Consider the following 16,026-nt stretch of genomic DNA (forward strand, 5'->3'; position numbering starts at 1 on the left):
CAGCCTCTTTCTCATTTCTCTTTACCTCATCTAGATATAATATAATTAGCCCAGTGAATGAACGGGACATACGGCGATACCGTGTAATTTTCAGGGTCATCTCAGAATTGCATGAAAATTTGGATTTAGGTTCTACTTCAAAGTTGAACTTGTGCCGTTGGTTGCTTTTACTTGTGGGGTGACAGTCACCCGTTCTCGGGGGTGAAAAACGCGCGTTTAAAATAAGTCCGGAAATGAATAAACTGACTAATTCTAAGTAACTTTCGTTCTATTCGCGGTGTGCAAGTACTTGGAAGGGAAACGAGAAACGACCGTGCGCGAGTCGCGGAGAATATTGCAACTGTCTTAAATAATTCATATTGTTAATTGAAATTGTCAAATTGACGTATATTTCATACCTTCTGTCATTGAAGCAGTAAAATTATATATTGCTCCACAATATTGATATGATATGCAATTATTATATAAAGGTAAATTTAATTAATTGTATTTTGCTTGCAGTACTGCATTTTAATAACTAATTTTATTTACTACATACAATTGTTTACGTTTGCATAGCATAACCTGCATCTTATTTTTTCTTCTTATTATTTTTTTGGACTATGGCCTTGACAATTATCCAGCAACCAGGACTAATATAATTGGCCAATATAATTAAAAGTGCGAATAAAAGTACAGAGCGTAGAAATAGAGGTCGCTTTGCCGAACTTGCACGGTCCCAATAGAGTTGATTATGTAAGTCAATACTTTTCGAGTTATGTATTTGCAATGAAAAATGTTTATTTTTCGACAAATAAACCATGTTTTCAGGCGTTTTTTCGTAAATAACCCAAAAAGTTAATATTTTATTGAAAAAAATACTTTTAGCAAAAATCTAGCTTAGAAAAAAACGAAAAGAGTTGTGTATTCGTTAAGTCTATAGATCCAGCAAAAGCAAAGTTGTAGTTCATGAAAAATAAGGTTTTATTCGTCAAATTCCAAATCGAATATTTCAACGTGAAATAACCAAAAAATGAAGCATTTTCGGGAAAAACCTATTTAAACTCTGTTAAAGTGTTAGAAAAAAATGCTTTATTGTAATTGTTTACAAAAGTTTCTAGCATTAAAAATAAGCGAGTTACGCTCAAAATAAAGTTGTCCGCTTTTTTTGGCAAAAAAATCGTGTTTATCTCCCCTTATTTAGCACCCCAAATGAAATTAATATTTGCCGCTTTACAAACAATTTACTTTACTTATCTATTTTTTATATGATGTGTAAGTTTCACCGTTTTAAGTGCTTATTTTTGAAAGGGCTTAAACGAGTCACCAATCACGAGTGTATGCAAACTTTGAACAGCTATATCTGAAACAATTTTTGTTTTACAGAAAAACAAAATGAAACTAGCATATTTATAACAGTAAAACCTACATTTTTCTCTTTGAGATTCTTCGTATCACTAATACTTTTTAATTTATTTTGAAAAAAGGGAATTTTTCCAACAATTTTAGAAAAAAATTTTTTACTATAAAACCAAATTTTTCAAACTTTAAACCAATCAAACTTACAGATCATATAAACAATACACATACATTTAAAGTAAGTGGTAAAGCGGCAACGATTAATTTTATTGGGGGTGTTAACAAGAGGGAGATTTTCACGATTTTTTTTTTACCAAAAAAAGTCGATCAACTTTTTGTTCAGCTTAACTCGTTTATTTTTGACGATAGAAACTTTTGCAAAAAATAAAAATAAAGCTTTTTAAACACTTTAAAAAATGTTACTAAGTTTTTCCCGTAAATTGCTTAATTTTTCGGTGATTTCACGTTGAAATATTCGATTGGGAATTAGACGAATGAGAACGTATTTTTCATGAGCTACTTACAACTTGCTTTTACTCGGTTTCTAGACTTTTCTAATACATATTTTTTTTGTTAACTACATTTTTGCTAAAAACAATTTTTTCCATAAAATATTTAGTTTTTAAGTTATTTGCAAAAACCGTCCGGAAAGATAGTTTTTTTGTCGAAAAATAAACATTTGCAATCGCAAATAACTCGAAAACTGTTAACTTACATAAAAAAACTCTATAGACGAAAGTTGCTTATAATCAGTCAATTTATCCATTTCCGGACTTATCTTATACACGGGTTTTTTACCCCCGATAAGGGGTAACTATCACCCCCGAGAAGGGGTGTCTATCACCCCCAAGTAAAAGCAACCAACGGTGCAAATTCAGCTTTGAAGTGGAGGGTAAAGAGAACCTAAATCCAAATTTTTATGCAATTCTGAGTTGTCTTTGAAAATTACACTCCAAAACGGTCATTTACTGGGCTAAATATATTTTAGAGATAGAAGATAATATAAAACATCCTGTTTTCCATTGATTTTCTCAACTGTATCAAATATTTCCAGATCATGACTAGCCTTGACCAAAGAGAGTAGACGTGTTTGGGGACGTTCCGTTGATGAGTACGAATTTCGGAAAATATCGAGTGCACGTTGGTTTAACGATCATGAAATAGAAAAAGACAAAACTGAAAAAAGGAAAAAAATGTAGTTTTTTTCAGATAAAACTAAATGTCAGAAATAACTAGCTGGAGATCAAACATCTAAAGCGTTGAACAGAACAGAAGAAATATCAGAAGAAAATGACGAATAACAAATAACCATAGACGACAAAAAAGGAAGCAATCGGAGCAAAAAATAGCAATAATAAAAAAAGTGAAGGAAATATGGCAAGCAAAAAAAAGGGTAAGAACATAGAAACACGAAAATCAGGAGCAATGGTATACCCCAGAAACAATAGTATATGGAAAGGAAGCAAAAGAACGGCAGACACATTAACAGATTATACAAAAAATCAGAAACGAAGAAAATCCAACGAAGGATTTGCAGAATCAGAACATGATACAGTGAAAAAACTCAAAAATATCTTAAAAAACTTATACAGTAAGGACGTTTAGGTTGGAATAAATTCATTTTTTCACAAATAAACGATTTTGGAAAAAAGTCCCAAAACAGGTCGATTTTTATGTTTAAATTATGATTTTTTGACATATGTATCATGCTAGTGACGTCATCTATTTGGACGTGATGACGTAATCAATTATGTTTTTAAAGGAGAATAGGGGTCGTGCTCTAGTTCCCTTGAAAGGTTATTTAATTAATTCTCTTTTCAGTAGTATAAACATTAACAAAATAATTTATACAGGGTGTCCAAAAAAAAATTTTTAATTCAATTAATTGAGACAAAAAGAAGAATGTATGTAATTCATTTAATCCAAAATACATTTTACGGCTGTCACAAAACAGGAAAAATGTTTATATGACAAATATTGTAAATATTGTTTTTCGCTTAAAATCAATGTTAAAGCTATCACCCACCTGACTCTTGACAGTTTGAACATTTAATTTAAGCGAAAAGCAATGTTTATTTATGAAATAAGCATTTTTTCTGTTTTTCAACAGCAGTAAAATGTATTTTGAATTAAATAAATTACATACATTCTTCTTTTTGTTACAATTATTAATTTAGTTTAAAAAATTTTTTTTTGGGCAGCCTGAATAAATTATTGTGTTAATGTTTATATTAATGTATAGCGAATTGAACAACCTTTCAAATGAGCTAGCACACGACCACTATTCTCATTTAAAATATCATCGATTAAGTCATCATGCCCAGATGGATGACGTCACTAGTATGATATATATGCCAAAAAATCATGATTTAATAATAAAAATCAACCCGTTTTAGGATTTATTTCCAAAATCGTCCATTCGTGAAAAAATTGATCTAAGGGGGACACATTTTTACGGTACATACATTTGCCAACCCCCTCCCTTCCACTTCCCCCACACCTTATTTTAAAATAGGAAATAGGGGTCGTGTGCTAGCTCATTTAAAAGGTTATTGAATTCTCTATTTAGTAATATAAACATTAATATAATTGTTTATACAGGGTGTCCAAGAAAAAAATATTTTAATTAAATTAATTGACACAAAAAGAAGAATGTATGTAATTTATTTAATTCAAAATACATTCTACTGCTGTCACAAAACAGAAAAAAATGTTTTTTGATAAATAAACATTGCTTTTCGCTTAATTTCAATGTTCAAGCTGCCACCCATCTGCCTCTTGGTAGGTTGAATATTGAATTTAAGCGAAAAACAATATTTATTTGTCAAGTAAACATTTTTCTCTGTTTTCTGTCAGTAGTAGAATGTATAAAAAAATCAAATAAATACAGAACAGACTCTACAGAACTACGAAAAGATTAAAAAGAGTGCCCACCAAATGAAAAATGGAAAACATAAACGAAGCTATATATATGAATCAGCAAAAGAATCCTGTGTAATTAAGAAAACAATGAAAAAACAAAAGCGAACCAAATGGTGGACAAAAAAGAAAAAAAGCGACTATCACTGATATGTGCAAACAAAGGATCCAAGGGACAAAAACTATTATATACTAGATATGTAAGAGATGCGAAACCAAAAATCCTGAGAAGAACTTAAGAACATCATAAATGAATGTTATAAAAATGACAATAGATCCCTTTGGAATAAGATCAAAGCATCAAGAGGGCAAAAGGGAGCAGAAATATACGGCATAAAATATGGAAATATCAAGATGCAACATAAACCTCATGAAATGTTAACAGGCTGGAAAGACTATTGCACCTGTAAATTCAAATTATAAAAAGACACAAGCCTGAAATCAAATGGCACATAAAGCTTAAGGCGGAGAGAAAACAGGACTTGGAGACATGGAGAATAGTTTTTTGTTGCTCTCAATCCTTATACACGTAAGCATAATAATACACTAAGCTGAACTAATTTTTCTATTCTTAAAATACCAAAATTGGGTTTAGTTAGAGTAACAGTTGCTTTTACTTACCAAATATACTTATATTCAAACGTCTTTGCCATGACAGGATCCTTTTTATTATCGAACCAAAACTGACAATATGTAGTCACATTAGCTTCTATTCTATCAATCATACCTAAAATTCTGACGGTTGGTCCTAATCTGTTGTTTGGCCTATTATCTAAGTAAGCACCAAATAGTTGGAAGGTACCATTACTAGTACGAAGCGTCTGCCAATAAATATTGTTAAACTCTAAATCGAACATCGACGGAAATCTAAAAAGTAACAGAATGTCTTATTAGTACAAACACAAGTACTACAGATATTTTTCGATAATATTAATTATACAAAAGTACTACAGATATTCGATTATATTAATTATACGTATTATTAATACGTGAATTGTTAGATTGCAAACCGTATAATAATTAACCAAAAATATTTTTATTAAAAAATTATTAACTTGGGCACAGATGGAATACGGCACAGATCACAAACTAGTAATCGCTTGGACGGAATTCCCCCTTACATGGACCCAACAAAAACCGACCTTGGGAGATATTGATTTCTCAATAAAAGAAAAGAAATTCAAAATAAACCTATTAGAAGAAGACTCTCCATAAAGACCTATATAAACGAAGAATGGAGCAAAAACTAGAGAGTTTAGGTATGAATCATTAGAAAAACGTACGAACACATAAAAACCTGCATAAAGACAGCAGCCCTAGAAGCTCTTGGAGAAGAAGACCACCAAAATACAAATTAAACGAAGACACACTGAGATGCATAAAAGAGAAGAAAAAACTTCATATAAACTACATGAACACCAAAAACTATGAGGACTTGGAAATATACAGGGAAAAAATAAAGAAGTAAAAAGACAAGTGGCAAAGGAAAAAAATGGAAGATAGCAAAAACATGCACACAGATGGAACAACACATAGGAGGAACGAGAAATTCAGAGTCTTGGCGTATCTTAAAGTCGCTCCAAAGAAATAAAACAGAGAAAATCAAGATCGATCAAATAAAAAAAAAATGAATGGCAAGAATACTATAAAAAATTGCTAACCGAAAATCGCCTCTAATTGAAAGAATCATAAAGAGGCGGGGTAGAAATCTATACACATGATGAAATCGAATTAAGCCTAGCTGACGTAAACTCTAAAGAACAAAAAAGCAGAAGGCTCCGGTGGAATACCAAATAAAGTGACACAAAACGGATCGAAAAAGTTATTCCTTATGATACACAAAATGTTTGAGAGAGCACTGAATGGAGAAGACTTACCGGCAGAATTAAATGGACTCAAGCATATAATATATTATACAGTGATGTATTAAGTTGTGAGATAAAAAGAAATAAAACTAGTTGAGCTGGAACATTTAGCGATATTAACCTATACATTTACATTATATTGACTGTTTCCCACCTTTACACCTATCAGACGAGTATGCCAACTAAAACTGTCACTAGTCCATTCTTTCACGGTTTTTGCTCTAAATTTTAAAGAACCGTTTGGACTGACATGAAATTTGGCATACTTATAGCTTACATGTCAAAGAAAAAAAGTGATATTGTGCCGATGTGTGCTTTTGCCCTGGGGGTGACTTTCACCCCCTCTTGGGGGTGAAAAAATATATGTCCAAAATAAGTCCGGAAATGGGTAAACTGACTAATTTTAAGTAACTTTTGTTCTATAGAGCTTTTTCACCAAGTCAAGTATTTTGTCGAAAAAGACGTTCTTAGCAAAAATATAGCCTATAAAAAAGTAAAAAAATGGTGTACGCGTTAGGTCTCTGGATCTCGTAGAACCAGAGTTATAACCAATGAAAAATAGATTCATATTCACCAAATTTCAAATAGAATATTTCGACGTAAAATATCCAAAAAATTAAGCACTTTTTGGGAAAACCCCATTATAACTTTAAGTGTTTAAAAAAGCTTTATTTCTGTTTCTACAAAAAGTTTCTATCTTTAAATTTAAGCAAGTTACGCTCAAAATAAAGTTGGTCCCTTTTGTTTTTGCAAAAAAAAATCGGGAAGACCACCCCCTAATTAGCAACTTAAATGAAATTAATCGTTACCGCTCCACAAATTATTTTACTTATGTTGTGATTATATGATCTGTAAGTTTCATCGATTTAAAGTGTTTATTTTTGAAAAAATTTGGTTTCAAAGTAAAATTTTTAAAAATTTTAATTTTGAAAAATATGTTTTTTTTCAAAATAACTTAAAAACTGTTAGAGATACCAAAAATCTCGAAAAACAAAAAAAGTCAGATTTGCTTTTCTAAATATCATGTATTTTTTTGTTTTTCTGTTAGACAAAAATTGATTAAGATTTGGTATTTCTAAATTTGCATACATTCGTGATCAGTGACTCATTCAACCCCTTTTAACTACAGCCCTTTCAATAATAAGGACTTTGAACCGGTGAAACTTACAGATCATATAAACAATATATACACGAGTCAAGAAACTTGTGAAGTCGTAACGATTAAGTTCATTTAAGATACTAATTAGGGGGTGATTTTCTCGATTTTTTTACCAAAACCAAAAAGGAATAACTTTCTTTTGAGCGTAACTTGTTTAATTTTGATGTTAGAATTTTTTTTTATAAAACAACAATGAAGCTTTTTTTAAACACTTTAAATAAGTTGTAATGAGTTTTCCCCGAAATTTGCTTCACTTTTGGTTATTTCACGTTAAAGTATTCCATTTGGAATTTGACGAATATGAACCTATTTTTCATTAGCTATAACTCTGCTTCTACTAGGTGTAGGGACGTGATATATACACCATTTTTTTTTTAATTTTTTACAGGCTATATTTTTACTGAGAATGTTTTTTCGACAAAATACTTACTATTTGAGTTATTTGCGAAAAACCGTCTAAAAGCGTGGTTATTTTGTTGAAAAAATGAATTTATTCACTGCCAAATAACTCAAAAAGTATTGACTTAGTGAAAAACTCTATAGAACAAAAGTTACTTAAAATTAGCCAGTTTATCGATTTCCTGACTTTCTTTGGACGAATATTTTTTTCACCCCCAAGAGGGGGTGAAAACCACCCCCAGGGCAAAAGCACATATCGGCACAATATCACTTCTTTTCTTTGACTTGCTAGCTATGTGTATGCCAAATTTCATGTCAATCCAAGCGGTTCTTTAAAATTTAGAGGTTTTGCAATATTTTACCGTTAAAGAACGGACTACACTGTGACATTGTGTGGTAGTTTCCAAACTCGTGCGATACGTCTAAAGGTGGGAAACAATCCATATAATGTAAATGTATAGGTTAACATCGCTAAATTTCCCAACTCGACTAGTTTCATTTCTTTTTATCTCACAACTTAATAGGTTTTCCATCATTTGTGCTATTTTGCCGGTTATTAGCGCGCTCATCACTGTATATCATCAATATAAGAAAGGAAATAGAAAAAACTGCGAAAACTATCGAGGAATCAGCATTATATCGTCTATAGGCGGAAAGATCATAAAGGAAAAATTAGACATATATTACAGGATAAAATCGGAGAAGACCAGGAAAAATTTACAGCGGGGAAAGCATACTTAGATCACATTTACACGGTCGGACAACTAATAGACAAAATAATGGCCAAAATAGATTCGTCCATCCATGGCTTTTGTAGATCTTAAGAAGACATATGACTCGATACCTAGAACCAAGCTATGGGAAGCAATGGAAGACATCAAAGTTCCACGAAGATTAATAAAAGCAGTAAAATCACTCTACAAGAATAACACAGTAGCTAACAAAACGGGCAATAGAATATGCAGTCCATTTAAGACGACAAAGGGACTACTACAGGGCTGCTATACATCCCCTACTCTGTTCAAAATATTCCTGGAAAAAAACCTGAAACCATGAAAAAGAAAGTGCGAAGGAATGGGTATAATAGTAAGGAACGAATATGTATATGTTACAAGTTCAAGTTGATTCTCAGTTAGAGTTGGAGTCAACTCCAACTGAAACCAGCAGTAAAAGTTGATTTTAAAAATTTAAATCAACTTTTACTAGTTGGAGTTGACTCTTCCTGGATCGATTCAGTAAATGTTGATTATACGAGAATCTCAAGTGCATTTTTGATGAGTGTGCGTTTCTTTGTTTTGACCGTTTCAGCTACTTATTAGTATAGTCTGTAACGTCGTCCCCGTTAGCAAAATTATTCTGATTCGATTTTTTGCACAAACTTACTCAAAGAAATATATCCGTATAACAATCCTTATAACAAATACACAGGGTGTCACGCGGTACTGCGGTCGAAAAATTGTTTAATCAATTTACAAACATTTTACCTCTTCCAATAAATATGTGAAACACCAACAGCTTGAATACGTAAGCCAGTACAAATATCTTGGTTGCTGGTTCAACAATCAACTTGATTATAAACAAGAAGTCAAGAGCGAGAATAGAGGTAGCCCGACAGGAGTTTATCAAAATGAAAAGCTTACTTTGTAACAGTAGCATTAATATCAGCCTTAGATGTCGTTTTCTGCATTGCTATGTGTGGTCAATACTTTTGTATGGAACGGAGGCCTGGACACAACACAACACTGATGAACAAGTTGGACGCCTTTGAACTCTGGCTTTATAGAAGAGACTTGAAAATACCTTGGACAACCCACACCACTTACGAATATGTTCTGAGGAGATTTTTTTATTTATTTATTGTTTATACATATGACCTGGCCTCTAGTGACTAATCCAGGTCGTTTTTTCCTGATGGGATTACAGATATTTTTTTTAATATTTTTACATTTTTTACTAAACTACTAAATCTATTTTTACAATGTTCTGAGGAGAATAGGTACAGATAGGGAACTGCTAAAAATCATTAAACTCAGAAAAGTTAGCTACCTGGGACACATAATGAGAAAAAAAAAGTACCGCCTCACGCAACTGATCATCCAGGGTAAGATTGAAGGAAAACGGGGTCCCGGTAGGCGCCAAATTTCATGGCTTAGAAATATCAGAGACTGAACCGGCCTTGATTCAACATCTTTGTTTAGAGCCGCATTGGACAGAGACAGATTTGCCAGTGTAGTCGCTAACCTCCACTAAAGGAGAAAGCACCACAAGAAGAAGAACTTTCGCCTTGTCATGATGATGACATGTGAGCAATAAATTACAAAAAAAGTTTTGACAGTTTTGTGGTTTGACAGAAGTTTGAATTTTTCAATGTCAAAATGGTGCAATGGTGCATCTCACTCGCACTCACATTGATAGCTGCGTCAATACGCTCCTAGCGCTCATTGTTAAGAATTAAAAATAACCGCTTAGTAATAAAATAATAACAAAAATTTCTTCAGTATCTTGTAGGGGAGTCCTTAAAATTCGTATGACAGTAATGACAGATGACTTTTGCATATTGTATACCTACCTAATTACTAAATCTGTAAAGTTTTGATTTATTTTGTATGAATATAATTGCGAAACACTACACAATTTTACTTTTTGACATAAATTTTATTAATATCAGATAAATTTTGTACAATATTTTTAATAATTAAAGTAAATAAATTTTAATTTCACTCAAATAAATAATCGATTGCTGCCATTGACCGCTTACATTCAATCTCGGTTAATTTGATTAATAATCGCGGCAGGTAAAGTAACATTCTTCTTTCAATACAACAAAGTGTTACTATACTGCCGAAAATGAGGGCAAATGAGTATAATAATGGATCATTATTTTAGTGACGTTTGGAGATAAACAATGATTTTAAACAAATTCGCAAAAATATTTTTTTCACTTCGTACAAATTTTTTTTAGATCCTTTGGGCCTTTGTTCTCTAAAATTTACTGTTGTCGAGTTATTAGCGACTTAAATTTTGAAAAACGCCAAAATAACCATTTTTTAGGTTTAATAACTCGGTCAAACATAATTATTGTGAAAGTCGGGCGAGTGGCCGTGGAGTAACGGCATAATCGCTGGCCTCATACGCCAGTGCACGTGGGTTCGAGCCCTGCCAAAGACAAACCATTTTCATTTCCAATAATGACACGAGCCGTCTCACCGTGCCTCGACGAGCACGTTAAGCCGTCGGTCCCCCTGAGCTAGTGTACATCGACACTAGTTACTTGAAACAGGGTTAAAGATGTAATTGGCGCCGGAACTGTCCGAAAGGCAAAAATGCCATACGATATTATATATTATCAAAGTCAGAAACTAAAAAAAATCAAAGATTAGAGCTACCTCTATAAGATCCTGAACAAATTTTTGTCATTATTTCATTAATAAGATATTATTTTTAATTATCAACAATGAGCGCTAAGCGCGTATTGAGGCGGCCGTCAATGTGAGTGCGAGTGAGATTCACCATTGGATGGCCGGAATGGTGCATCTCTTTAGCACTCACCATTGACGGCCGCCTAATACGCACTTAGCGCTCATTGTTAATAATTAAAGATAAAGCTTAGTAATAAAATATTGACAAAAATTTCTGCTGGATCTTGTAGAGGGGGCTATAAACTTTGATTTGGTCACTTTCTGACTTTCATAATAATGGATTTTAACCGAGTTATTAAGCCTTGAAAATGGCCATTTTCGCATTTTTCAAATTTTAAATCGCGTATAACTCGACAACAATCAATTTTAGAGAAAAATCACAAAATACCTTTTTTGGCTCAGAATAACCCAATGATCTAAAAAAAAAATTGTTCGAAGTGAAAAAATTATTTTTGTGAATTTGTCTAAAAAAAATTGTTTAAACAATTGATCGATCAAGGTACTGCCCGACACCCAGTAGATTTGTTATAAGGACCTCTTTTTGAGTAAGTTTGTGCAAAAAATTCGAATCGGAGTTATTTACCTAACGGGGGCGACGATACAGCCTAGACTAATTTGAACATATTCAGTAACATTTAATTTCTAGAATCGGCTGTTTTGTGTGAATCAGAATCAACTTTTACTAAATGGCATTGGGAAGAGTATACTTTTCCTAGTTGGAGTCTACTTTTACTAGTAAATGTTGAATATAAATCTTCATTTTATATTTATAATCAACTTTTACTGAAACCAGCCGTTAGAGTTGACTCCAACTAGTTGGAGTCAACTCCAACTGGATAATCAACTTGAACTGTAACATATGTTCCCTAAGTTTTGCTGACGACCAAATAGTGATCGCATAAGACGAATATAACCTCATTTTTGTGATGAGAAAACTGGAACAGGAATATACAAAGAATGGGATGGAAATAGACCTAAAGAAAACGGAATGCCTAACAACGGAGCATACAGAAATAAAACACCTGAAAATCGACGAAGGTAAAGGAACAACTGAAGAAGATATAAAAAATAGACTAGAACAAACAAGAGACTGCATACAAAAATTGATCCCGGTACTTTGGGATGAGAACATCAGCATAAAAAAAGAAGAAAATATAATACCATGACAAGAAGTGTCCTCACTTATGGATGTCAAAATTGGACAATAACTAAGAAAACCAAAAACAAAATAAGAGCAACAGAGATGGAATTCCTAAGGAGAAGCTGCGGAGAATTCCTAAAGAGAGCTGATTGATTTATTTCTTTTCTACTTTCTTAAGCAGAAAACTGACGGAACGTGGCGCTACACTCTGAGTGAAATGGAAAAATGTAACAAAAAAAGAGAAAAACTGGAGACGGGATTCAACCCAACGCGAAAAAGATTAAACGCAACGTGAAATAGAGAAATTTCTGTCAAAATTTGGTATTTATGACCCTTAAGATAATATCAAATGCTAAAATTTATTGTCCTGTGGATCGTCTCGTCAACCGAGGGTACGATCAGTGTCGTGGTAATTTTATGGTCAAACTACGTTTTGTTTTAATTTTTATCATTGTGAGAATTAACCAACCTACTAATATTTTTACCTCTGGAGGCTGGCTATTCTTCGGGACATATGCTTGACCCGTTTTATCACAAAGTAAATATTACTGAAACTACCGTCTTGTTGGGTGGTAGCTGAGTTCTCTTTCTTTTTCACTATTATATATTATATATATTATATCTCTCTTTGCCGACGTATAAATTTTTAAACACTTGAAGCTCGCATCAACACGCGCTTCAACCTCGTCGTGAGATTTTTGCTTTAAACATCAGAAAAAAGCAGCAATAAATTAATTGTATTCGCTAATAAAGTTGGTAGTGATGCATTAAATTGTAAACAAAAATTAATAAACATTTGGTACATGGTACATCTATTTAAAAATGTCACATTTAGTTAATAACTACTTTAAAACGGTAATTAGGGTTTTTCATATAAAAGACTAACGTTTTCGAGATCGGACAACATATTTTCAAGATCGCTGCACCCATAATATGAATAAATGACGCTTTGTTAGTTCCTTAATTTAAAACGGTTGGGGTCTAAAATGGCCTCGATACTTGAAACCGCTCAACGAACAACGATTTCATAGCTAGAATTATTCATGGTTTCCATCATTAAAAATAATCGATGAGGCGTTAGTAGTTGCCTGACTGCGCTCTCCTTCATAATTGTTTTCTTCGAATTAATACATTTTTATTTTAATTTTTCACTCTCTTTTTTGAAATCACAGTTCATTACAGTAGAATAGAAACAAAAAAAATCCTTAATTGCCGATTAAAGTTTAATGGGAAATTTCTTCTATTCTATTTCTTCGGGAAATTTTAATATTATTTAAAATTAACCACAATTTCAGTTAATAATAGATACGTTTATTTTGACGTTTCGATTTCCACTTCGGAAGTCGTTCTCAAAATACAAATTAAACAAATTATTTTGTTTTCTGTCTTGGTAATATGTAGAAAAAAGTCCTCTAATAATTTAATTTTGAAAAAGACTAATATGTTTAGTTTACCCAACACCGAAAGGTACAAATGGGTCTACTGATTAAGTAAAGTAATTTAGTACGCACTTATGACAAATGAATTAAAGGGAAAGAAAGTATTTTTGAAGTGTGTAAAATTATTTAATTTCCTAGCTAAGCGCTTTAGGCTTACAAAGCCATTTTCAGAACTATGGTTAAAGGTTAAAAGTACCCCTATAAAGAGGGATCCCATTTACCAAGTCAGTAACCAAAAAAATGGGTTCCCTCTTTTTGGTGGTACTTTAACCTTTGACCATAGCTCCGAAAATGCCTTTGTAAGCCGAAAAAGCTTAGCTAGAAAATTAAATAACTTTACACACTTCAAAAATACTTTTCTTCTCCCTTTCATTCATTTGTCATGTCATAAGGGTGTACAAAAACATATCAGCCTTTTTCAAAATTCCAATTTTCCATTTCCAATTTTTTTAAAATTCCCATTTATTCATTTTCAATTTAATTTTGTCTGACTCATTCCTGTTGACAATTCAGACATACATCTCTTAGAGCACATACATATACAGTGTGGGCAAAAGGAAACTGTCCACCTCGATATTTGGTCGTATCTATCAGATTTTAAAGAAATGACGAAACAGGTCGATTTTTGATGTAAGGGGGACATATTTTTGTGGTACATACATCTGTCATTTGTCAACCCCCCTCCACTTTCCCCACCCCCTATTTTTAAATAGGGAATAGGGGTAATGTGCTAGCTCAATTGAAAGGTTATTGAATTGTCTATTCAGTGATATAAACATTAACATAATTATTTATACAGGGTGTCCAAGAAAAAAATTGTTTAATTAAATTATTTCACACAAAAAGAAGAATGTAATTTATTTAATTCGAAATACATTCTACTGCTGTCACAAAACAGAAAAAAATGTTTTTTGATAAATAAACATTGCTTTTCGCTTAATTTCAATGTTCAAGCTGACACCTATCTTCCTCTTGATAGGTTTAATATTGAATTTAAGCAACAAACAATGTTTATTTATCAAATAAACATTTTTTTCTATTTTCTATCAGCAGTAGAATGTATTTTGAGTTAAATAAATTACACACATTCTTCTTTTTGTGTCAATTAATTTAATTCAAAATAAGTTTTCTTGGACACCCTGTGTAAATAATTATGTCAATGTTAATATTACTGAATAGAGAATTGAATAACCTTTCACCTTTGAATAACACAGCTCAAACATTTTCCCTCCAGACCCAGAAAATCTAAATGAATACTTTGTTAATGTGAGTAAAAATATAACATCAACTGTTGTGTCACAACAAGATCCCATTTCCTTTCTCCCTAATTCAAGAAAGGTTTCGAATTCATTCTTTATAAGACCGGTTGATAAATCTGAACTGATCCAAATAATCAATAGTATCAAAAGCAAATCGTCCTGTAGTACCGATGGACTATCCATAAAAACTTTCTCAAATCTCCCAGACAATGTGTTGGAAGTCCTCAACTCTCTAATTAATGATTCTTTTGAGAAAGGTAAATTTCCAGAGTGCCTAAAGACGGCCATCATTATTCCTCTTCATAAGGGTGGTGAAAAATCTAATACCTGCAATTATAGACCTATTTCTCCAAAATTATTCAGAGACTCATAAAAGCCCGACTTGTGTCCTTTCTCGTTGATAACAAGATTTTATCACAAAATCAGTTCGGCTTTTTAAATAATAAATGTACCACCGATGCCATGTTTTCTGCACTACATGAGGTTTATCAAGCATTAAACAATAATCTGCACACTGCCACTGTTTTTTGTGATTATGCCAAAGCTTTTGATTGTGTAAATCACGACATTTTGATAAAAAAACTAGATTTCTATGGAATTCGAGGTATTTCTTTTGAACTGGTTTCAATCTTACTTGGATAATAGGAAACAACTGGTTAGAGCAAATGATACAGACTCTAGTCTCAAAAATGTTGTATGTGGGGTACCACAAGGTTCAGTATTGGGTCCTCTACTTTTCCTTATCTTTATTAATGACATCACTAGTTTAAAAATTGATGGAAAAGTTTTTCTTTTTGCTGACGATACCAGTATCACTTGGAGCAACTCAAATATCGCAACTCTTCATGCTACTATAACTTCTGATCTACTCACAATAAAATCCTGGTCCGATTCTAATTTACTCTCTTTTAACGTAGATAAAACAGTAGCATTATCCTATAAAGGAACTCTTCAACCCTTACCTCTTCATAACAGCCAGATCAGTATCGTTGATTCTGTAAAGTTTCTTGGTATTTTTTTTAGATAGCAACCTTAAATGGTTCCTTCATATCGATGTGTTAATCAAGAAACTATCCTCAGCTTGCTTT

The 16,026-nt window shown here is 32.4% G+C and overlaps 1 protein-coding gene across 2 annotated transcripts in view; it reads right to left on the reverse strand.

Annotated features, from left to right (window-relative positions):
- The window catches only part of LOC114338558 (uncharacterized), a 221,349-nt gene that overhangs the window by 136,567 nt on the left and 68,756 nt on the right, over positions 1-16,026 (reverse strand). For both annotated transcript variants that reach the window (XM_050649767.1, XM_028289161.2), the window contains exon 3: positions 4,879-5,124. In XM_050649767.1, coding sequence (XP_050505724.1) covers positions 4,879-5,124 — 246 coding nt within the window. The remainder of the gene's footprint in view (positions 1-4,878; positions 5,125-16,026) is intronic.

The sequence above is a fragment of the Diabrotica virgifera genome, chromosome 4 (assembly GCF_917563875.1).
Source record: "Diabrotica virgifera virgifera chromosome 4, PGI_DIABVI_V3a".
Classification (NCBI taxonomy): Eukaryota; Metazoa; Arthropoda; class Insecta; order Coleoptera; family Chrysomelidae; genus Diabrotica; species Diabrotica virgifera.